This window comes from Centroberyx gerrardi, chromosome 11, assembly GCF_048128805.1.
Source record: "Centroberyx gerrardi isolate f3 chromosome 11, fCenGer3.hap1.cur.20231027, whole genome shotgun sequence".
In the NCBI taxonomy this organism is placed as follows: domain Eukaryota; kingdom Metazoa; phylum Chordata; class Actinopteri; order Beryciformes; family Berycidae; genus Centroberyx; species Centroberyx gerrardi.
Genome location: NC_136007.1, coordinates 8,131,926 through 8,156,485, shown reverse-complemented (window position 1 = coordinate 8,156,485; position 24,560 = coordinate 8,131,926). Strand labels below are relative to the sequence as shown.

The 24,560-nt window shown below is 39.9% G+C and overlaps 1 protein-coding gene and 1 long non-coding RNA gene across 2 annotated transcripts; both read right to left on the bottom strand.

The window, feature by feature from the left end:
- Positions 1-10,084: 10,084 nt before the first annotated feature.
- On the bottom strand, positions 10,085-12,296 carry LOC139917577 (uncharacterized). The gene is made up of 4 exons (XR_013506864.1): positions 12,243-12,296; positions 11,974-12,034; positions 11,199-11,522; positions 10,085-10,380 (listed from the first exon to the last, which is right to left on the bottom strand). It is a non-coding gene; the product is annotated as an uncharacterized LOC139917577 (long non-coding RNA).
- Positions 12,297-15,771: 3,475 nt separating this feature from the next.
- Positions 15,772-22,899, bottom strand: LOC139917567 (sodium-dependent phosphate transport protein 2A-like). The gene is made up of 14 exons (XM_071906709.2): positions 22,764-22,899; positions 22,338-22,481; positions 22,056-22,167; positions 21,777-21,972; positions 20,796-20,891; positions 20,372-20,428; positions 20,162-20,174; positions 19,107-19,274; positions 18,686-18,802; positions 17,942-18,066; positions 17,710-17,822; positions 16,588-16,871; positions 16,388-16,407; positions 15,772-15,849 (listed from the first exon to the last, which is right to left on the bottom strand). The coding sequence occupies exons 1-14, from the start codon at positions 22,897-22,899 to the stop codon at positions 15,772-15,774; spliced, it is 1,659 nt and encodes a 552-aa protein (XP_071762810.2).
- Between the last annotated feature and the right edge of the window lie 1,661 nt (positions 22,900-24,560).

Here is a 24,560-nt window from a genome sequence, read left to right as displayed (position 1 = left end):
GTCCCTTTCATATGGCTAATGTTGAGGTTATGATATAAATGACAAGGCAGAGCAACAGGAGAATGCATATCAAAAGACTTACTGCCACAGATGACCACACAAGCTACTCCCACCACAAAGAGATGATACTCAAACTATCATCACCTAAGTTCGGGAGAAGATCACGGCAACAACATTCTCCAACTCACTTGCCATGTTTTCTGGCTCACTAAGAGGCTGCTTCCAAGCCCATGTGCCCTGCTCAAACAATTGGCCGCAACCCCAGTCTCATGACCTGGAATTGCCCACAAGTGTGCATAATTAATCTAACAAGACTGCTCAAAAGTAGGACACCCAACTACTGACAGTAGTCCTACTGACACTGTGGCAACACAAACACCAAAACCACAGTGCCATAGCAGCACCCAAAAGGCTGCACATCCCTAGTGCAACCCAAGGTAACACAGTGTTACCCAAACAAAGCGTAGTACTGGCCACACCAGCACAAAGATGACACTAGCACACACAAAGACCAAACTGTTATAACAAGAGCAGGTAACTTACAAGCCTTCAGGAAAGCACTTAACTGTAAGCCATTAACACTAGCAATATCTAAAACCATCATAGCTCATGCTTACCCAAGCCAAAATTGCCCAATCCTCAACACTAGCCACAATCAACCACAAAACAGAGCCACCAGAAGAAGCCGAATTACAAAAAACCCAAAACATGGCTACAGTGCACCCAGCAGACATGGTTCGGGCAGCCTACCCAAACGGAGCTTCCCCACTAGCTACCTAACCAGTAACTAGTTAAATACAACCCTAGTCTTCATGCGACTACTTGTGGTGGGTATTTATGCACTAACACCCGCTGGTGCGAGAAAAGCGATCAGCAAGCCGACAACCCTCTCGAGACCAGGGACATGCTCCCGAGACAACTGCTCTTTCCACGTTCGTCACAACACTACCAAAAGGAAACCAGTGAAACCCAAAGGGGAAACACTGCTATGCCTAACAGGGGAAATATACAATACTACTCCAAAACTTACCAGGCTAGGCTACCCAAACTAGTACTGCTAGTACACCAAGGCCAAACAACACTTACCTAGGTCCCCACCAACAAACATCTCCAGCACTGGCGGATGCCAGAGATGGCTCTCCCCTCACCAACACCACAAAACTACTGACACATATAAATGATACCAGGCAACAAATGGAACAGGAAAAACTTACCAGCGGGAACACAATAGTAAGCCAAGCCATAGCACAAACTAAGCCAAACAAAACCAAATACTCTGACGTATAACTCCCCAAAACACTACCATTGCAGCGCAGCCTCTCACTGACCATGCTAGCAAATGGACTGACAAAGTTAAACAAAACAAACTGAGTGCAAAACGAAGAGTACAAAATCTTAGAATGAGCCCCCATATGTTACAGACATATGGATCCCGGACGAGCCCCCATATGTTACAACCCGGCTCAAGGAAGTAACAATGAGGGGAGACATACGCCAAAGTAAAAGTTAAAACAACGATTTTTTTAACTAAAACTAAGGAGTAAACAAACACAAACTACATCAAAACAAAAGGTGTGCATAAGTGAGGAGGGAGAGAGCAATTGATGGTCCGAGGCCTTCTTAAGCCAAGGAGTTCACCGGGCCCAGGTGCACTCATCAGCTCTGATGACGATCCTGCCTACCAGGCTCCTACAGGACAGACAATACACACAGAGCAGCAGCCGGCAGAGTGGGAGGGTCGTCACAGGTGGGAGAATCAGAAAAGGCAAACAAGCTTTCATTTTAGCCATGAATTGATCTTTAAAATATACATGATCTAGTTCTTCTTGGTTGATGAAATATGTTGAGAAGTGTAATCAACAATATTATGTGTGATATAAAATATACAGAATTTGATTAAAAGTCAGTTTCTGAGAGTCCAATGCACTTTCAGGTGATGCAAATATTTATGTTAAAGCTGCTATGGGCAACTTTGGAGAAATGAGCGAGACACCCCCCATGAATTTAATGATGTAGGAAATAGTTTCATGACTGTTGTCATTGGCATAGACGGTCATTCTTATGCTGGACTATTTTTGATTTAGAAATTATAATGTAATGTAATGGTTTTAATCCATTAACTGTTTTTAATACATGTATTGTTTTAATTAAATCTAATGTAAATCTAAATGCATTCTATGTATGAATGGTGCTTAGTGCTATATAAATAAACGCATTAAACTTAAACTGAAACTATACGATGTGAGGATCTTTGGCTCCATCTTGTGGATGCAGTACAATCACTGTGCTGCACTGGAAAACTGCAACTACAACTGCAGATTGTATAATTTACATGTTTTACTCTATGCTTGCTGCACTACTGCCACACTGCTGCTCCATTTTTCAGAATTTTTCAGCCATCAGTTGGTGCAGAGAATGGCCTGGCAAGAAGACGTCTGAAAGATTAGTGTTGTGTGTTACAACATGCCTATTCATGTCTATTGACAATATGTGATAGATAGATACTTTATTGTATATGAGAAAGAAAAGGCTGCATTAATGTTGCAGTACTAGTGGCGGATTATGGAGGTATATTTCCGCCAAATCAAATTGTACGTAAACTCAACATTGTGAAATGGCTGAATCGTAAAAAACGAATCTGAAAACCCAAAGTCAGTTCTGTAAATCTATAAACGACGACGTAATTTGTTGCCAAAATGCAATGAAATTGTGTAATTCCTTTTATCAGTTGCTTTTAATACTGTATGTACAGTATTGATCAATTGGTAAATTTTAAAGTTTATAGTGCTCTTTATGAAGCCTTCTATCAGTCGCTCTCTCCCTCCTCACCTATGCACACCTTTTGTTCTGTTCTTTTGGTTTTGATAGTTTGTTTGTTTAGCCCTTAGTTTTAGTTAATAAATCAATGTTTTAACTTTTACTTTGGGGTATGTCTTATGTATGCCTTAATAAAGACAAGTTTGCCGTCCGTTGATTTAGTGGTTTCTTGATGATATATGCATGGAGAGAAGTACATCATAGTAAAGTACGACAGACAGGAGAGTGCTGCAGAGGTATCTGGGCGGGTCAGTTTTTTCCTCCTCTATGGCTGGTTGCAGTGATGGGTTGGTTTCAGCTCTGTGAAGATATTTTTTTCCCAAAACGGCAATTCTTTCATGTAATGTCATCAGGCCAGAGAGTTGGTGGGTGTATTTATTGTTTGTATATTTGGGTAGTCTGTAGCATATTTTAATGGCGAGATTTTGGATAACCTGAAGTTTTGTGAGTTGTGCTCTCCCTACATTGCACCAGGCAGGCACTGCATATTCAAACAGTGGTCTGATGTAAGACTGATACACCCGCACAGCAGTTTCAGGATTCGTTCCTCCTTGTTTTCTGCAGAGCACTTTCAGATGATTGAGTCTCCTTCTCACTTCTTTCTCTATTGCAGCTATGTGTGCCGTCCATTGCATGTTTTGTTGAAAGGTCACACCTAAAAATTTTGCTGTGGGGGTGGCCTGAAGAGTTTCTCCGTATAGTTTGAGATCTATCTGCTTATTTTTGCGTGGGTGTTTAGAGAATAGCACACATTGCGTTTTTGAGGGGTTTAATTTTACCCTCCACATATTTTCCCAGGCTTCCATCTCAGTGATGCATCTCTGTAATTTTTTTCCAGCATATTGAACATTTTTTGATGAGGCCCAGTAACAAAGGTCATCAGCAAATTGGGAGGCTTGTCCCTCTCCTCTGGGTGGGTAGTAGATTCACTTATATACATTAAAAACAGCAGGGGACTGAGAGCTGAGCCTTGGGGCACGCCAGCTTCTGGGGTAAATCTGCTGGAGGTTGATGCTCCCACTCTCACTGCAATCTCTCTCTGGGTTAAAAAACTATTTAAAAGCACCACCATTTGTTGCGGGAGTTGTAGATTACAGTCCAGCAGCCTGTATATGAGTCCTTCGTGCCACATTTTATCGTATGCCTTTTCAATATCAAAGAATATGGCAATCGTTACCTCTTTCTTATTAAAACTCCGCTGAATGTCTTCTGCCAGCCTTAGGATATTGTCAGTTGTACTTCTTGCCTTTCTGAATCCTGCCTGGTGGACCCCCAAAACTCCTTTGGCATCAAAGTGGCTTTGGAGCCTGTCAGCCAGCACTCTTTCCAGAAGTTTGCCAAGGTTACTCAGGAGGCTAATAGGCCTGTAATTGACAGGCAGGTGGGGATCTTTGTGTGGTTTGGGGACCATAGACACCAAGGCTGATTTCCAGGGCTTTGGGAAATAACCAACATGGAGGCAAAGGGTATAGAGGTCTGCAAGTATGGCCAGAAACTGTTGATGCTTCTTTGATAAGCCGATTGTCCACTGTATCTTCACCAGGGGCTTTCACTTTGAGCTTCTTAAAATGCTCCTGGAGTTCAGTTATCGTGACCACTTTGATTAGAGGATGATTGATTTCTATATTTCCTAGGGGTAGATGGGTAGGCAGACAGACCTGGCGCTCTACTATTTCCTTCCACTCTGGATCGAACAAGGGGTCATCTGGACATGAATGTACATTTTGCAGGTGCTCTTTAAAAACATGTGCTTTTTCATTTTCTTCCTCGACCATTTGGCCATTATGTCTTAAAACTGTGATTCTTGAGTAATTTTTCTTTCCATTAAGCTGATTGATTTTCTGCCAAAATGTTTTGGGATTTGGGTCATTGTTTAAGTCCGTATAAAACCTGTTCCATGTTTTTTCTCATTCCCTCCTGATTGCTTTCCATATTTGTGTTTGTAGTTGGTTGACTTTTTGTTTGATCTCCGGAGACCTTGTTTTCATAAATTCTCTTCTTAGTCTTCTTTTTATTTTAATAAGCCGTATCAGAGAAAGGGGGAGGTTCTTTGGGCCTTTAGGATCTCCTCTAAGGCTCACTGAGCTTTCCCTGGCTGTGAGGAGTATCTGTCCGAGCAAGATAGATCTTTGGTCGATGGCAGAAGGTTCTGGATCACATGGAGGAAGGTGGGCACTCTGGTTGGTAGTAGAGAGCTTGAATGCTTGCCAGTTTGCTGATTTGTAATCATATCTTGTTTAGAAAACATGGTTACTCTTCCGGCTAATTCTGGGGTGCAGAGGCAAAGATCTAAAATGTCCACCGAGTTGTGCGTAGTGGAATAATGTGTTGGCTCATCATTAAGAAGAACTAGATCAGTCTGCTCGATTATAGTATTCAGTATAGTACCCGACTGATTTGTGCTTTTATTATTGAAAGCTGAGTGTTTGGCATTGAAATCTCCCATTATGATTGCTTTCTTCTCCTGGAGGAGAATCTCTTGGAAAAGACGGGGGGAAGGAGTTACACCAGGAGGACAGTAAATTGACATCAGGAGTATGCTGGAGTTAGGAGAGAGCTTAACTCTTGCAGTTATAAATTCATTACTTTGGGCTTGTTCTGGGCTTACTGAGATGATGGTTTCGTTGTATGTAATTGATCTTTTTATGAGCAGGGCAACTCCTCCACCTTTCCCCTGAGGCCTGTCTCTTCTTAGAATATCATAGCCTGGTAGGGAGAACTCTATGTGTGGGGAGAGAAACGTTTCATTTATTGAAGCTGCATGAACATCCTTTTCCTGTAGGATGTGTAGGAGCTCTTCTTTGTTTGATCTGATTCCCCTTATATTGATATGCAAAATATTGAATTGGTCCATATTGTTGTTCTTATTTAGAAAGACTATTTACTGAAGATGTTTCTCGAGGCATTTCCAGGTGGCTTCGTATTGTTTTTTATCCTGGCACAGACTCTTAAGGTCATTTTGGAGAACAGTGCATTGCACCAGGGGTCTGGAGGTTTTCTGGCCGGGGTGGAGCTGAGAGAGAGGCTGAGCCTGGGACGCCCGGGCCACCTCGGTGGACGTCGTCGACAACAGCGGGACGGCTTCCGGCCATCGAGTGGTCCTGTCCACCATGGTGAGGAGGTAAGTGAAACCGTGGGAGGGGGGAAGGGGGCCCACCAGGTCCACGTTGATGTGGTTGAACCTCCTTTCGGGCACCGGGAACTGCGCCAGGGGGGCTTTGGTGTGGCGGTGCACTTTAGAGCACTGGCACTCCACGCAGGTGCCAGCCCAGTCTCTCACGTCTTTTTTGAGCCCGTGCCAGACGAACCTGGCCGCCACCAGCTTTATAGATGGCTTTTTGCCCGGGTGGGAGAGGCCATGGACGGCGTCGAACACACGGCGTCTCCACCCAGAGGGAACAACGGGCCGGGGCTGACCCATGGAGACGTCACACAGGAGTGTGGTGTCGGCATCGTCGAAAACCACGTCCTCCAGCTGCAGCCCTGTGACAGCCGTCCTGTAAGCCTGCACGTCCGGGTCGGCGGCCTGATCAGCTGCCATGCGAGCGTAGTCAAGTCCCAAGTGAACCAGACTTTCTTAAAGGGACCGTATCTCCCTAACCCTGAGAAGTACACAATATAACTGCATGTGTTAAACATACCCAAACCACAGATTATGGTGAATAATGTCCATAGAGTCCGCCACAGTACTAACATTTTAGTCTTTGTCTTTACCTGTATTGGATTTTAATGTTTATGTAGTAGTTCCAATCTTAATGTTCCTGTACTTTCTGTTTTAACCCCAAAATCCTGCCAGGGGTTGAAAATTAGCCTTGGCTAGAAACCTGCATGCATGGCATGGCTGGGTGTTTAATGAAATGAATGCCTACATCAGCCAATCAGAATAGAGTAATCAAAACAGCAGTTTTGTAATTTTAAGCAGGCTTAACTTATTAAAACAGTCTTCTTTGAATCATTTAAAGTAATCATTGTGCAGCCATATCAAAATGGACAAAACATTACAACAGATACACCATGAATTGAATGATGTAGGAAATAGTTTCATGACTGTTAGTGTCTAGCCTCATGATCTGAGGATCTTTGGCTCCATCTTGTGGATACAGTACAATCACTGTGTTTGTTCAAGTTTCAGGAAGTAAAACTGAGTCATCAATCTGGTGTCTGGTGCGTTTAGGTAGAGTTGAGTGTGAATCAAAGCACAACAATAGTTGCCTTTTCACCATTTATTGTCACTAAACCACAACTGTAAGGGCACTCGGAGAGCGCAGACCTCCACCAAGGTTCGTGCTATTATTGCTTGTTCGTGAGTCGGATCCGGATCCGCTCCAAAATGTAATGGGTTCTTCCTTGGCCCATGCTACACCCTTCCACGAAGTTTCATGAAAATCGGGCCAGTAGTTTTTCAGTAATCCTGCTAACAGACAAACAGACAAACAAACAAACAAACAAACAAACAAACAAACAAACGGCACCGAAAACATAACCTCCTTGGCAGAGGTAATAAATAATGAAAAGTCAGACAGTGTTTTACAAATTTTCTACTGTTTCTCTGTTTGACCTCAGTTTGCTGGCTTGTATGGAAGAACCAAGTGGGATACACAACACTGTGATCCAGAGAGGAAAGAAAATGTGTTGATAGTGAGTGAATTCAAAATATGTTTATTCCAAAAAAAATCTTCCAAAATACCACACACAATTACAAAGCAAATCACTGAAAATGAAAGCACTGTTACATTTGAGAAAAGATTGTATGAATGCTTATATTAACTATAATTTTAAAATGTTAGCTTAAAAATCAAAAGTAAATAAAAAATACATTTAAACTGTTCATTGTCCCATGAAAAATGTAATGTAATATATATTGCATTATAACTATGTTGCACTATGGCCTTTAATATAAATTTCATATATACTGTATATGAAAGTAATCAATGTCAAATGTCCAAAAAATATGTTTCCACCAGAAAAGATCATCGGAACTAAAATCCCAAATTAGGTAGGACAACTAAGAACACATTCATCTTATATTCTTATTTCTTATATATATATATATATATATATATATATGTATATAGTAGTGGCCAAGCCTGTCTGAACCATGGATTTCAGCTGGGTGGTTGCTGTTCTGACCACAGTCATTCCTCACAATCACACCTAGCAGCAGCCATGAAGCAAAACTGTGGCCTTAATGTGGCTGCAAGTGAGTTTTACTGTTTTGGACAAGCCACAAATCAGAAATACCTTTGTCTTTGAAAATGAGTGAGCACATTTTTTCCACCTCTATTTAGGGTTAGATGTTGAGTCTCCAGTGAGGTTAAAGTTAGGGTTAAGACAAGGGCTAGGTTCATAATTAACTTTTTAGGGGGAAATGATGTTGCGTTCTGATGTGATTTTAGTTGGATCTGGCCGTCTTGCTTTCCTTGTGTTCTTCATCGCCACAACGTCTGCATAGACAACATCGCTTTCATAATTACCTGGAAACAATAAAAAATGGATACACCATCAGAGATCCAGTTAAAGAGATGGGTGTTATTATAACACATTAATTGTGTATTTAAAACATTTTCTCAAAAATAGGGCAATGCATTGTTTATCATAAAACTCAACCGGATTGAGTCTGTACCTCATCTTTCTTCAAGAAACTAATTTTCCTCCATCTACCTCAAAAATGCTGCCATTTTGACAGTTAAACCACCTCAACATTAACTTTTAAGTTAACAACAGAAATTATTCATAAACCATGATTTATTCCCGTTTTAAAGTTAACCCTTATTGGTGTAAATTTTCAGTTATACCGATTATGCCTTAACATATATATATATATATATATATATACATATATAATATATATTTCACCTGATAAGTCTCAATCACTCAGTTCACTGAAGATGAGTAAAATAATCTCTGATTTTAAGTAATAGGTTCTTATCATTGAAAGAAAAGGGACAATTATTTTATTTGTGGGCTACTTAAATCACTCACTGGATCAGCGCCAGAATACCTGAATGAATCTTAAACCAACCAGAGCCCTTAGATTTGCAGAGGCTGGCCCTCTCGGTTTAGAAGAAGAAGAAGAAGAAGAAGAAGAAGAAGAAGAAGAAGAAGAAGAAGAAGAAGAATCTCTTTTTCTTACCTGCATTAACAGTCTGGGATCTGGTTTTCTTACATTTCTTACAGGTGATGCCAAGACACAGAGCCAGAAGGAAAAGGAGAGTGGCGGCACTAGCAATCACAGCCACAGTCACAACAGGGAAGTGGTGGGACAAGGAGGCTGGAAACAAAACAAAAACTGAACTCAGATGAACTTGTACAAAGTTTAACAATCATCAACCACACTTAACTAAGCTATCTCAGAATTTTTGGGCTGGTATCCCTCTGGTTCCCCTATCTCACTGAGCCAAACCAAATGAGATATGAGATGAGGTAGACATATTATTGCCAGAGCTACTAATTAAAGGTCTTTCTCAAATATTTCTTGTTCATTCTTGTGTCCTCCATCAAGTGTTTGACGTAATATCTAACGGCCGATGTACAATTCCAAAACAGAAAAATGACATGGACGGAAGACAGATAAAGATCCCACAAGTTTACTCACCAACCAAAAAATCTATAGGATGTATCGGATAGTGACTTGGCCAATGCAAATGAATAGGAAGCCACAAGATTCATTGCAGAAACCTCCTGAGACTATTGTTTCTGAAAGGTAGCCTGTCCCATTCAGCTAATACAATAGTTCACCCAAAAATGAAAAAATTGTCATTATTTACTCACCCTCATGTCAGTCAAAACACCAATTAAGTTTGTATGTTCACATAACACACAGCGAGTCAGCTCCACAGCTCCACAACAGCCTTCTCCAAAACAATTTAAGTGAATGGAAATGACTATAAAATTACTCCAAACAGCTTGTGCAGGAGTGTTGTGAAGCCAACAATTGCAGTGTCCAAAAGACCTATATTTGCACCAGTATTTACAACAAGTCTTCACTTAAAGCATTGTTTTCAAAAGCATTCACACTTACGTGCACACGTCATGTGTTCACACTCTGCTTGACATGAACATGTGACCTTTCCCCATTTCCATGTTTATATTCTATGTCACACAAACAGAGAGAGCTCTTCCCACAGTGCCTGCTAAACTGCCACTAACACGCGATGTGTGCGTGCAAGAGTGAATGCATTTGAAAACAAATTTATTGAAGACTTGCAAAAGCAAAGGATTTGATCATCCTGTACCCACCTTTACAGCTTGTCAGGTGGATAGCTGTTTCACTTCTGCTGACTTTGTTCTGAACACAACAGGTCAAGTTTCCTGTCAGCTGACCATGTAAGCCGATGCTATTGGTCAAGACGCTGGACTTGACTTGCACAGTTGTATTCCTGGCCATTGATTGTTTGTCCAGTGTCCAGTTGCTCAGGAATTGTCTGGGGGTCCTGGTCCTCATCAATAACTGATTGTTCAATGTCCAAATGAACTCTAATCCATCTCCTTCTGAGGAGCAGCTGATCATCTTCTCTCCTGGCGACACACACACCTGAGACACAGCTGGCTCTGATACTGGAGCTGGGACACAAATACACAGTCACACACATACACCCAATGCCATGTGAAATCCACTGTCAGTGTCCTCACAACATAATCTCACGTCTCATTAAGCCTTAAACTATGGAGCCAAAATCTATTCCAAAACATGTAACTGAAAGATAAACAAGTTGCATGAGCATCATGAGAAGTAGAGGTGTATTGTGATGTAATTGTTCACTGTAGCACCCAGTTATTAAGAGGTGGGTGAGCGTGGGTATGTCAGATGTAGTTATATAGCCTATATGATAGAGATGTGTCCACAAATGCAACAAATATTTCTGTAATGGTGAAGCTGTATCAGTGTAGATATTTAAGTACCTACAAAAGCAATTTGAAGTTGTTTAAAATAACTACAAGTTACAAGCTTTGTATTCACAATCCTACTTTAGACATAACACACAGTGCAACTTGTGACACAGACACTTATCGAATCTTAAAAATACGTGCATCTGAAGGGGCTCACCCTTCAGATGCACGCATTTTTAAGATTCGATTTTGGCTACATTTGATATTAAACAAATCATTTATTTGTCTTATAATTAATAATGTTTATACTGAAGATGGGGTTTCATTAGAGGCCTCTAAAAAGAGACCATGGTAAAAATGAATGTTACTTAAGTGGATGAGCATCCTACAAAATCAAGTATGCTCTAAACAGACAGACAGCTAGAGAGGCCAAGCACAACCATTTATTTTCCCTTTTACCTATGTATTTGTTTAGTTACAACACAATCCATTTTCAATTTCATCAACATATTGCTATTAAAGAAGTCTTAATTTGGAAAAAAAAGGCCTACCTTGTATTTCTAGTTGCATGTTGACTTGCCGCAGTAGTACACCATTTGAATCGAAAGTTTCCAACTGATAATCTCCGGAGTCTCTCTCCATTGCACAATCAAGCTTGAATGTCCCATTGATGAAGAATTCAGACTGATTTATATATTCCTGATCCAGAGTTGCTAACCCATTGACTATTTTTAACAACAAATGTTTGTTATCCTTTATCAACTGTATCTCTCTCTCATTTGCTCTAGAGGTCAGATGAAAAAACAGCGGCTCTCCCAATGCTCCAAAACATTGCCGAGTTCCACGGCCGTCAGACAAATTGCACACCGTAGACCCTGATAATAAAAAAAAACACAATAAAATACTAATGTAATGGCCATTGTATTTTAGTGTCATACATTGCATATCCATATCTCAATAGGGAAAAGCTAACAATACAACACTATTCATTCAACGTTTAGTAGCAATTCAAAATTGTGTATTTAAATAATTACTCTTAATAACTATTTTACTTTACTATTCATAACCATATTTCTAAATAATGTAATTGTATTCATAATTAAATGTTTTAATTTCTTAATGTTAGCTAATAATTTATATTTGTAAAAGCAGGATTTTCTTTTCTCAAAAATGTATGTGTAATGTTGACAACAATAAGATCAAATATTAATAATGGCATCTTATCTTTATAATGTAATTACATAACTTGAATGTTTAGTAAGGGTTTCAGTTATTGCTAATTTATACAATTACTAATCAAGATTATACAGTTGAACTGAACTGTACCTTGTGCCAGAGCTGTTGGTACCAGAGCTGCGATGATCATGTAGATGAAAATCATCATTTTCTGTTCCAACACACAAATCACAGCATCATTAAAAACTCCATGGCAAAGTCTTTGTCTGTCATTTTTTGTGTCAGAGGCTTCTATATCCATAATACTTGTGCAGCATTATACCTGAACAATATATACATTCTCTTCATAATCAGAGGACAATTTGAGGGACGGGTTGTGAATTCATACCCTTTAGAAATTCTTTAAAACTCTCACTCACCAAAGTCACGATGGCAGGATGTTTTCTTCGTGGCAGTTGAGGACTGACCTGTGAAGTTTCCACTGCGGGTTGGTTTACCTCTGCTCATCTTGATCACCGAAGGGGGTGAGATAGTGAGAAGAATCGAGGAAGCAGAGTCAGGGTTCGTCTCCTGTTCCTTATTTTAGATTTGTAGACTTATTGAACACCTTGCAGTGTTCAGATAATGACTACTGACATAAACTAGAACCTCAAACTCAAACATAGGCCTGTGGACAAACTGTTGGCCCTTGGTGCAAAAACAGGATATTCTCTACTATCTTTAATTTCAGATATCAGTCATCAAATTTATCTTCTGTGTCTAATCCTCCTCTGCTCAAATAAACCACAGGCCATCTACACCTCCAGTTGCAGTCATGTTGATTTCAACTTTTGAGTTTGGTGTGGAGTTTGGTATTACATGCTTATTAATTATCAATTCTTAATTATGCACAATATGAGATTATGCTGTCATTTAGTGGATGTCTAGACTTTCCTGAGTCCAATTACAGCATATGGCATATTAAAAGGGGGATTTTCAGTTTTGTCTAAATTAGGGGTGTGCGTTCCATTATAGGTGCCAATAGGTCAAAAAATGATACAAGGAGGGGTGCCATAACCTCTCATCTGTTTCTAATAAATCTCTACTTAGGGGTCTTAGGCTGGGAACACACTATAAGACTTTCAAAACTGCTGATGTCACTGATGTCAGGACCTTTAATCTTGCAGGAACTCGATCCAGCGTTAATCACTATATATTACTATGCACATTAATGTAATGTGCATTAATATGCACTGGAAAAAAAAGCAAAAACAAAATTTGGGTGGAGAGATGTGGTCATCATGGGCTGTAGACGTTTCAGTAGAGCTGGAGGTGAGAAGGCTGCAAACACCATGCTCTAATTATGCTCTTCATAACCACGTCACATGTAAACCAGATTTGTAGGGGAGGTGTCACTTTATATAATCATGTAAACGGTTTAATCGCATCACTGTCTCACTGCATATGCAATGGTACCCATTGTAAACAAGGAGAAAGACAGGCAGACTTTCAATGAAAAAGAATTGTTGTTGCATGTCCCTGACAGCACTGAGAGCACAGTATGTTTTAGCACTAAGTGCACTGTCCACTTAAAGTTAAAAATATCTCAACTTCAGCAAAAGAGCATGCCAAGCCTTAAGCTATAGTTTTTAAAAGACATAGAGCAATAAAAGGAGCCGCAACTTGTGCTTCCACCATACAAAAATATGAAGTGCTCAGTGGGCACAAAGCTCTTCTCTGCAGCTCTCTTCCTCTAATTGAGGTGTGTGTGTGTGTGTGTGTGTGTGTGTGTGTGTGTGTGTGTGTGTGTGTGTGTGTGTTTTTATTCAGGTGAGGACACGACTACTGCCCAGGCAGCATCTAGAAGTGAATCATCTTCAAATCAAGCACTGTGTAATTACAGTTTATGAGCCTTAAAGATACTATATTTTAAAAGGACCCACTTTTGTCTGCTCTGGACAAGGTATCAGTTTCTGTGGGGGACACTATTAAAGGTGACAGCTTGTCATCCTATTTCCCATGTCACAACAGTTACTTTAATGCAGGATATGAGTTCAGTGAGGCACGTTTGTTTGGCATTATTGTTTTATTACTCACTTCCTAAACATGTCACTAAACATGAAGTTTCATAATTAATTTTATAATTTCCAGATACTGCTCACAAAAGTCTGCATCACTCAAGTTAGTTACACGCAACTTTAGGTGATGAGCCTCATGGTGACTGTTAAAAACCACAGCTGCTTGTCTGCTTCTGTGTTAGCCACAGCGACAGTAGCTGTTTTTCACTTTGACTGCACAGAGAGACAGATGGTGAGAGATAAAAAGACGTAAGAAAGACAGGCAGAGAATCAACACAGAAAAGACCAACAAGTTCTCATTTTAGTATGTTGAGAAGTGGACAATATAATGTGTAAATTACATTGTATTTGATTAAAAGTGGGTTTCTGAGAGTCCAGTCCACTTCTACTTGATGCAGAAATATTTGTCTTTCAATAAATGGACGAACGGGTATTTAAAATGTAGGATGATGCAATATGAATTCAAGAGAAAATGTTTATATCCGGTGATTCATCTTAAAGGTTTTGTTAACTGCTCACATCTGCATGTCTGGTTTGTAACTCTCACACCCTCAAGAGAGACGCATCTGTTGCCGGCTGTTATAACACATTTTCTCTTTGTTCTGTTCAGATTGTTTCCTGTTATCTTTTCTTTTAACTTTTGCAAAGTGTTTAAGGCACTACATGAATAAAGTTGACTTGATTCTCTTTGGATCTACTGTAAGAACAGAAGACCACATACAAGTGCACTGAAAATAGCTTGCTGATAGTCAAAATTTTGCGTCCTCAGCTGCCATTTTAAGATCCTGTCATTTGACTTTGGTGAGAAGTCTCCAAATATATTGCATAGTATAACCTGACCAAGTTCTATTAATGACACTAAAGTTGCTCACTGTGCTGAGGAGATTTTAATAATACGCTATCACATGTTACTTAATAGGTAACTGAACAGAAATATTTTCACATATTTTCACATTTTGATTTATTTCATTCCCTCTCTAAGAAATAGATTATCACAAGAAAAACAACAAAACATGCAATATTGGTACACTTAACATTGATGCTTTCACACCTTTGCTAATTCTGTCATTGAAAAAAGAAGAGGTTAGAAAAGAGGTTATGAAGTGCATCAGTTCTCAGTGTTCTGGATTAGCCAGTTCACAGAAGGCACCAGCTGCTGCTGCTACAGTGAAACAAAATTCTTGCTATAAAAAGTTACCAGAGTAAATATTCACAGAGTCCCCATGCATCAGCTTTGTTAAATAAAAGCTGGCCTGTTAATAATTATCTCAGGATGTATGGTGGAAAGAAATCAACTTATTATTCATTTACTTTTCACACTTTGTTAAACAGTTCAAATCTTCCTCCCTCTGTCTAAACTCCAGTTCACACATAGTGGGTAGTTGGAACGACCTTTAAAGCTGTTGCCTGAGAAGTAGTTCTCAATCGAATGTTTTTCAAACTTCACCTTAAGGAGCCACATTTTGCGACCCATGCTTTTAGTCCATCCATCCATGAATTTTCCTGTTGCTTATATTAGTTGTTGTCAAATGTGTTGTATTTTATATCGTATTAATATTTTAGTCTTCTATCTTTACCTATATTGTATTTTAATGTTTATGTACTATTTCCAGTCTTAATGTTCCTGTACTTTCTGTTTTAACCCCAAAAGATAAAAGATAAAGATAAGATAAAGATGTACTTTATTGATCCCCTAGGGGAAATTCAGGTGTGTCACAGCAGCAATGTACAGTACAATAGCAGAACAAAGAGAAGGTAATAAAAAAAAATTATAGAATAAGAATAGCACAGAAAGGATATAGGCATTATCCAGTGTAATAAATTGAAATTAATAAATTTAAAATACATGTAAAATTGAGTCCAGGGATTGTGATTGTGATTAGTGCAAATTCTAGTGCAGGTTATGGGTGAGGGGCAGGGGCTTGGAGTGAGGGTGGGGCAGGGGCTTGGAGTGAGGGTGGGGCAGGGGCTTGGAGTGAGGGTGGGGCAGGGGGAATTAGTGGGAAATTAGCCTTGGCTGGAAACCCACATGCATGGCACCTGTTTTGTATTTTATATATGAAACAATGTTTAATGCATTTGTCCCTGCTAAATAAACGAGTATACAAAAATAAATAAAACAGGGCAGGCATCCTTTTCCCCTGCAACTTCTTCCAACTCCTCCTCAGGTCCCGGGTCCAAGGTGGCCAGTTTTCAAAAGCAAGCTGAGCAGACCACCAAAAAGATCTGCAGGCCCAAAATCCTTAAATTCAAGTAAGGTTCCTTGGTTTTAGGTGTACAGATGCAGGACAGTAGCACTACAAGCGAGTGCCCAAGTTATATATGTTGTTCTCTGAAGACATGAGGGTTGCTATGTTGTTTGGGTTGTTTTCCTCATTGCAACCCTCTCCTCTTCGGTTCTGCCAATCCACATTTTTTTCTTCTTCTCTACCATTCTGCCTCCATTTCTCTCCTTCTTTTCCCCAAGGGTCGGCAGTAATGCCTGCCAGTGCCGTTATCGGGCCAACACTGCCCTCACCTCTCCAACCTAGGAGCAAAAACCAAGGAGGGGTCAGACTTTCAGAAACAGAAACCAAGGAGAAGTCAAGCAGTTTCATAATACCAAAAACAGAAAGCAAGGTGCATCATAATGCAAAAAGAAAAAAGTCAAGGAGGGGTTCAACAGTGTCATAATACTTATCATTTTAACCTTACTTAAATTGATTACCTCTTCCCCGTCTGCACTGCAGCGTCGCCTTGGTGATGATGTCATCCAGGGGTTGCAGCGAGGTCAACCAGACAGGAAGGAAGTCCCAGTTCTGCAGTCTGATCGGCAGACAGCCAGGCCTCCGCGCCTGGAGCACATTCACTATTGCAACAAAGATAATCACCGCGACGACCGGCACGCCGATCCCGGTCATCACCCTCCAGCCAGCCATGGAGAGGGAGAAGACGAGGGACGGCAGGAGGAGGAAGCAGAGGACGAGGTAGAGCACGGCAAACCAGCGGTACCTGTGTGCGAGTGTGTTTGTGTTATTTGAGTTTATCATTTCTTAAACATGTTGTAGAGTTTTATTAAATGTCAAAAATGTAAAAGTACCTATATTAAGCAACATTCCTATATGCTTATTTAATATGTAACCTTTGTCCCATATTTACACCTGAAGTGCCTAAAACTCAAGACTACAGAATCTGCTTCACCATTATAAGATTAAACTCTAAAAGTAACATCTTGTGTGTTTCTCATACAACTGTGAGCCTGGAATGTGCAAAAGCCAAAATCTCAAAAGCCAAAACACTGACCAAGTGGCCCTGACAAAATAAAAACGTGTTGTTTTCTAGAAGAAGGTGCTCACCTCTTATTACACATCTCCTTAAAGTGCTAGAACTATAATTCTCATTGGCTGTTCAGTCTTGTTCATATGACCTGATACTTTTTGACCAATAGCTTTATTATATTCTATCTGTATTAACATAATCATGAATATTCAACACTATAAAACTCTTTGTAATCATCCAGATTTTGAGTTCCTTGGCTCCCAACTTGCAGATTGAATAAACCTGTCAAACTGCCACTCTCTTGTCCCGAGTTTTCTTCCACAGAACATTGTCTTGAAAAGTGAGATAGAAACATGACATGATGATGATGATGACGATGATGATGATGATGATAATTATTATTGGTCTTAGCAGTATTGGTAATAGTAGTAGCAGTAGTAGTATCTTTTGCTTTCTCCTGATGGTACAGCTACCATCTTTGGCCATTTGGCAGCAGCCATTTTGGGTCCCTCAATCAGTTTATTTGGGGACATTTAATGCTGTGAGTGAAAATGGAAACTATTGTTATTACTTGGCGGTGCAGCGGCCGAGGGCACAGGCCATACGGATGGGTACGCGGGAGGCTGGCACTGGATACCACAGCAGGATGCCAAGCAGGTTGAAGAAGAAATGACATAGAGCAACCTGGAAGAGGAGAGAATATTTAAATATTTCATATTTAAATATGAAATAATAATATATGTATATAGCCATGCATGTGTTTGTGTGTGTGTGTGTGTGGGTGTGTGTGCGTGTGTGTGTACCTGTACAGCAGCCCCCAGTTTATCCCCAGGGCTAGCCAGGGCGGCCAGTGTAGCGGTTGTGGTGGTTCCCAGGTTGGACCCCAGGGTTAAGGGGTAGGCTCTCTCAATACTGATCACACCAATACCTGAGGGTTCGTAGTAGGTTATACAACAGGGAGGTCCAAGCAAGCTGATTGCAGAACTGAATGATTCTGTCTTGTAACAAATCTTCTACACGTACGATCTTTAACAAACATGCCTCACTATCTGCTGCAGTCCCATTAATGTTGTACCAAGCCAGCAGCAGAGAGCTGAGCATAACTGTAGAAACACTGAGATGGTAATGTATTAAATGCTGAAGTGAACAGCAGCAGAGAGCAGATGAATGCTAGAATTTCCTGTTACTGACATTTTATTCCTCATGTGCAGAAAAAAGGATAAAAAATATAGTGTAATCAACCTTTTTTTTTTTTTTTCAACTGATGCAAAGTACAGTTTTGGAGACACAAACAATATCCAGATTTATCTTGTACTGTGGACAGCATGTGAACTACATTGTCAAAAAAGAGCATCCAATAATTGGTTTGTCGTCTTTTAATGTTTATGTCCTGCATTTCAAATTTGTGTGGACAATAAGAAATAACTACATGTTTATAAATGATTTGTCTCTAGGGAAATTATCTTTTTGCTTTCTCACCTCCAGAGTCTACGTATTGACTCTGCCAACTGGTTGCTCAAATGTGTGTGTTTGTGTTTGTGTCTTACCTATGAGCGGAGTGATCGCAGAGGTGAAGACAGAACTACTCTGAACCAAAAAGGTCATGCCCGCTCCTACTAATACAGCCAGATAACCTGCCAGCCAGGTGCATGGATAGGGGAAATCTAGAGGAGAGGAGAGGGAATCTATTGTAGGACTCCTACATTCACATGTCTGATTGGTATAGAATCAAATAGAGTGAGTAGTTGTGTGTATGTAAGAGAGAGAGAGAGAGAGAGAGAGAGAGAGATTGATTCACCACTTTGACTTTTAGACCTTCAGAGTGAAGACATTTCTGTGAAGTGAGGTCATTTTGGCCTTTCCTCATTTACAGTGTTAGTTTAGGGTTAATGTTAGAATTAGGATTTGGTTTATTAAAAGGCAAGAGTTAGGATTAGGTGTGGTGTGTTTAGAATTAGAGTTTATTACCTGTGTTAATGACTGTATTGATAGCGCTGGCGACCTGGCCCTTCAGCAGTGAGTTGAGCAGTTTAACCAGCAGGATCAGACAGCTGCACAACACCAGCAGGGAGCAAACCAGGAGGATCAGACCTATGGCCAAGTCTGACAAAGAGCTGTTTACAAACAGATGGCTACCTGGGGGAGATCGACAGAAAGAGGATCTAATAGTGCAAAAAGATGATTGGGATAAGTACCGAAATGAAACAAATTCAGCTACTCTAAAACAACTTTAATTATACAACTTTAATACTACAAGTCAAGGTATTTTAGTTGCAATAGCTTTCACCCGGCCTATGCATGCAATCCTGTAACTCTGACAAAGGCTTTTGCAGCCGAAACACATTTATTTTCTAATATTAAAGAGTTGTCAATTATACTCCAACAGTGGCTGATTTTTTTCATTCCTTTGATTCTTTTTGATTTATGCACCTTGAAGGAGCTACAATGTTTTTGTGTCAGACAGACAAACTGAGATGACTAGCACACACACACACACCAGTAGAAAGAAGTGAGAAAATACAGTATATGAGAGATGGGAGAAGAGAAGAGAAGAGAAGAGAAGAGAAGAGAAGAGAAGAGAAGAGAAGAGAAGAGAAGAGAAGAGAAGAGAAGAGAAGAGGACCCAAAAGGAGATACTTTAACGATAAAATGTCTTACATTTCTTTGCCTGTTCTGAGAGAGAGAGGTTGCTGGTGCTCCAGGCCGTTTCATTGTCCTGTCAGCAAAGAATAAACAGCCAGAGAGACAGACTGAGGCACAGACACACAAACCCATGTGTGACATCCAATCATAGTTTGGGATCCACTGTAACCACATCTGAATATTGAAAACCCACAGCCAGCTTCCCCCACCCCACTTACTGACCGTATACCACACTGTCAGAAGAGCCACGACTCAGCAAGACAGTTTTACACACCAACTCCATTTGCATTGATACATGTATTATCTAAAAATTTTTGCCCAAAGAAAATATTTGATGTCATCAAATTTATATATGTTTTTTAATATTTAACATTTTGCACATTCATTCACAGTCTATTGTCATCACATTACCCTCTTTTATAGATAGCTCATATTAGCTAGTTAGCTACGCTAGTTAACGTTACTGAAGCTGTTGTGGATGTGTTCGTATAGCTTGATGTCCTTGTCGCCTTGCCCCCTTTGTCTTTTGTGAAATGAGCATGACCTTAATCTTAACCAAAGTTGTTTTCCTTGCCTAAACTTATCCTCACATGATAAGCTAACCTTTTCATGTGAGGAACACGTGAAAATGCCGTGTTCGATTTGTGCTATTGTCACATAATCCCTTCCAGGCGGGCGAACATAATCTTTGCATTATTCAAATCCACAACACATCATCTGCGTTTCAGAATTAGTGCTCATTTTCCCCAAAAAATTGAGACTGGGTGTGCATAACATACAGAGAATCTCATGATATATTGGCAACTAACCTTTAAGTACACAGGTAGACTATAGCCTACCTTTCATAAACCTATTTATTGATTAAGATGACATACAAGTTCATAGATTTACTTATGTATGCATTTTGATTGATTGATGTCATGTGCCATTCAAAACATTCTCTTGCTTTTATGTTTCTTGACAAACAAACACACACACACACACACACACACACACATTGCATCATACCTGTACCATGATGGTTGTGGTTGGACACCACTGCTTCACCAGACTCCTGTTCCTCATGCTCTGGTCTCCAGTAGCGATGGCTGTGATGACAGACCGGTCCAGCTACACAGAAAATCGTGTCATGGAGTTACGACATATTGCTGCTAACAATGGGAAACAGGGATTTTGCTTGTTGACTAACAACAGTAAAAAGAAGCAGAAGAAGTGAAAGAAACTTTATGTAGAATTACAGTGTATTACTGTTGCGTGGAACCCTTTTATCTCCAGTTTTTACTTTTTTACAAGCAATAGTAAACTTTTAAAGAGATGAATATAGAGATTGAATATAGAAGTAATCTTTCTGTCAGGTACTTCTTAGTGTAGGTTGTGGAACAGTATGGCTATTAATCTCTATAAAGAATTTAATCTATGTATACATTTTCATCTTGTTTCCTCTTGTTTCATACGTTTCCAGTATTACTCTTTTTAGAGGTTGAACACAAGAAACTTGGGAGCAAAGGTTGGAATAAATGATCTCTGACTCTGTAATGATGTGCTGAGTGGAGCTAGACTTTTAAGTTGAAAGTAACATTAACTTTACTTCAAACCCAGAGAGGGTCCTTGGCACTTGTGATAGCAAAAGTTAAGAGCCTTTATTGTAGACTGGCAATCTGAAAAGGTAAAACTGACCAATGCCAGGTTAGTCAGTGTTAACCTTTCAGATGAGGAAATGAAATTCCATGCAACACCACTATGGAAAAACAGTTAATAGTTGATCTTTTGCTACTAGACCTTTTTCTCTCCTTTTTTCCCTTTTTTGGTAGATTGCCAATGTAGAATGAAGGATTTTAACTGTTGCTATCACAGTTGAATACCTCAGATCCTGTTTGGTTTTTAACACATTCTTGTAGTACTCATTCTCAATTTGCTTTGTTGTCCATCCTGAATACTCAAAAATGGTAGCCAGTGCTTATCAAAACATACAGGGCAGTAGATGCTGTCTAGTACCTGGATGATCAGTTTGGTGAGTGGCTCAGTGATGACTTTTAGAAACTCGGGCGCCTCTTCTCCGGTCCTGAGTCGGAGGGCGTCGACCGCAGCCTGTGACAGACGCCTCAGCAGACCACTCACAGCCTCCAGGGGGAGGAGCACCAGGACGGATAGCCAATTAAAACAGTCGTGGACCGTGGCTCCGGCAAACGCCCTGGAATAAGCACGTTTAACAGGCTTTCCAAAAATAAACATACACATAAATGTATGCAACAGCACACACACACACAGTCCTACCGTTCAAACTCATCTCTCTCCCCAGCCTGCATTAGAGCAACAATGGTGTTGGTGACTGATGTCCCAATGTTGGAGCCCATGATGATAGGAATGGCTGACTGAACATCAAGCACTACACAGAAAGACACAATTAGACAGACCGAAACACTACAATCAATCAATTGATTAGTAGATAGATGTGTTGTGTTGGTCTTGATGAGGCCGGGTGTCTCTTTACAGTGTAGGTACATTAACTTTGATTACCGTAGTTGTAGAAGTATTAAGACTGAGGCTGTAACTCACACCCAGAGGAGACGAGGCTGACTATGATGGAGGTGGAGGTGGAGGAGCTCTGGACTAACACCGTCACCAGTATCCCCACCACCAGCCCTGCCACCGGGTTAGACAGGATAGCGTTTTCCTGGAAGATATCACCTGCTACCCTTCCTGGGAGAGAGAGAGAGGGAGGGGGGAAGAGAGAGAGAGAGAAAGCAAGAGATGGAGAGAGGCAAATAAACAGAGAGAAAGGTAAAGAAACAGCTCTGATTTTCAATATCAAGCAAAGTATGTGTTAGAATAAATAAAAACAACTTACAGACTATTATGCTTCTAGAATAGTATGTTGCTAATTCAATGGGAATTTGACTTCTTATGGCACTAACACTGCTGATATTTATGATGATGATGATGATGATGATGATGAGGGTGATCGTGATGAAGGCTACCTACCTCCAGCTAGTTGGAAGGCAGAGCTTAGAATGTCAAGGGAGCAGACGAAGAGGTAGAGGAGGAGGAAGAGGAGCGGGGTCTTGGAGAGACCGGTTACCACAGATTTCACTCGTGTCAGTTTCAACTGAGTTTCCATGGTAGGATCCTGTAAGGCAGCAGTTGTCGTTAACGTGGTAGAATAAGTAGTTGTAGTAGTAGTAGCAGCAGTCATAGTAGTAGAAGTAGTAGTAGTAGTAGTAGAAGGGATTGGAGTTATAGTAGTAGTTGTAGTAGTGGTAGTAAAGCTGTAGTAGTAGAAGTAGTAGTAGAAGTAGTAGGGATTGTAGTAGTAGAAGGAGTTGTGGTAGTAATGCTGTAGTAGTAGTAGTAGTATCAGTAGTAGTAGTAGTAGTATCAGTAGTAGTAGTAGTAGTATCAGTAGTAGTAGTAGTAGTAGTAGACATTGTAGTCATAGTAGTAGTTGTAGTAGTGATAGTAAAGCTGTAGTAGTAGTATAAGTAGTAGTAGTATTGATTTGATTGACTGTAACTGAAAACTTGTAATGAATGTCTTTCACCTTCCTCTCACCCTTCACATGGCTGACTGGAATTAAAACCAAATTTATTTTTTATTTATTTTTTAATTTTATTTTATTTTGGATTTTACTTCTACAGCGCACTGCACAAAGGAAACTGTAAGATTACAGTAGCAGTTTATCAAGCACTTTATATAAACCATAATGGTAAGATACTGTGCATTAACCTGACTTCTATAACGATGAACAGTTTTAGCATTACAGACCGCACTATAACCAAAACTGTGTCCAAAACATGAATGAATATCAAAGCAAAGCAAAAATGATTCCCATCCAGCGCTGCTTCAAACATAGTATGTATTATTTTATCATACCTTGGGTTTTGGTGAAACGGTGCCAGAGAAAGCTAAATGTTGATTCAGACTGCAGTCCCACCTGAGAAGGAAGAAAGAAAGAAAGAAAGAAAGAAAGAAAGAAAGTGCAGTAAAAGGAGCAGAGCAAAAGAAAAGAGAAAAGAATGAAAGAATGCGAGGGAAAACCAACAGAGTGAAACAGAAAAGAACGAAAGAAAGAAGGAAAAGTTCACTTGCTCTCTCCTCATACAGTTAAAGAGAGACAGAGTGAGGGAAAAGCGAGAAAGGAGATAGAGAGGAGAAAGAAGCAGACGGAATAAGAAAGGGAGGCGCTACTGTAAAGTGTTGATTAACCCAATTAGTAGAGCATGGTTGACAGGTGGTATAATGTAAACTCTCTTTCTCTATTTCTCTTTCTCTGTCCTTCTGTCTCTGTCACTATTGGATATTATGCTTTATTATTGTGATTTGTCACATACTTACATATTTACTTTCTTAGTCTATTTGTTTGTTTTTTGGAGGGGGGATTGGTTAGGTTAATCTTTATCACCTTTATCATCTCTTCTTTCATTCTGTTTTTATCAACAGACAATTGCCATATCCAACCAGTTAAAGAGATAACTGATAATAAATGCTTAATCATTAGCGAATGACTTGTATTTTCGGTAACCCTTTAAATTACAGGCCATTAATTATGACTGGAAATAACTAAGTAAAACAGATGATAATAACTAGTTATAGCATTAGAATGACTGGTTTATGTGTTATTTACGTTTTGAATTAAATTAAGTGAAATCAATTTGGCTCTAATCTTGGGTTAATGTGGGCATGATCCCATATGCTTAAAACCTGTGGGAATAGGACCACTTATCCAGATTCACTGGTCAGGATACATGACAAGTTGAACTTCACTATCACTCACAAGACAAA

Excerpts from the sequence above, each read along its gene's own strand:
- LOC139917567 (XM_071906709.2), bottom strand. The coding sequence starts at position 22,899 with ATGGAAACTCAGTTGAAACTGACACGAGTGAAATCTGTGGTAACCGGT. Across the intron at positions 22,168-22,337 it reads CAGCCTCGTCTCCTCTGGGT|TGCTTGATGTTCAGTCAGCC; the intron begins GTGAGTTACAGC and ends CTTTCTGTGTAG. Across the intron at positions 17,823-17,941 it reads AACTGGGGGCTGCTGTACAG|GTTGCTCTATGTCATTTCTT; the intron begins GTACACACACAC and ends CTCCTCTTCCAG.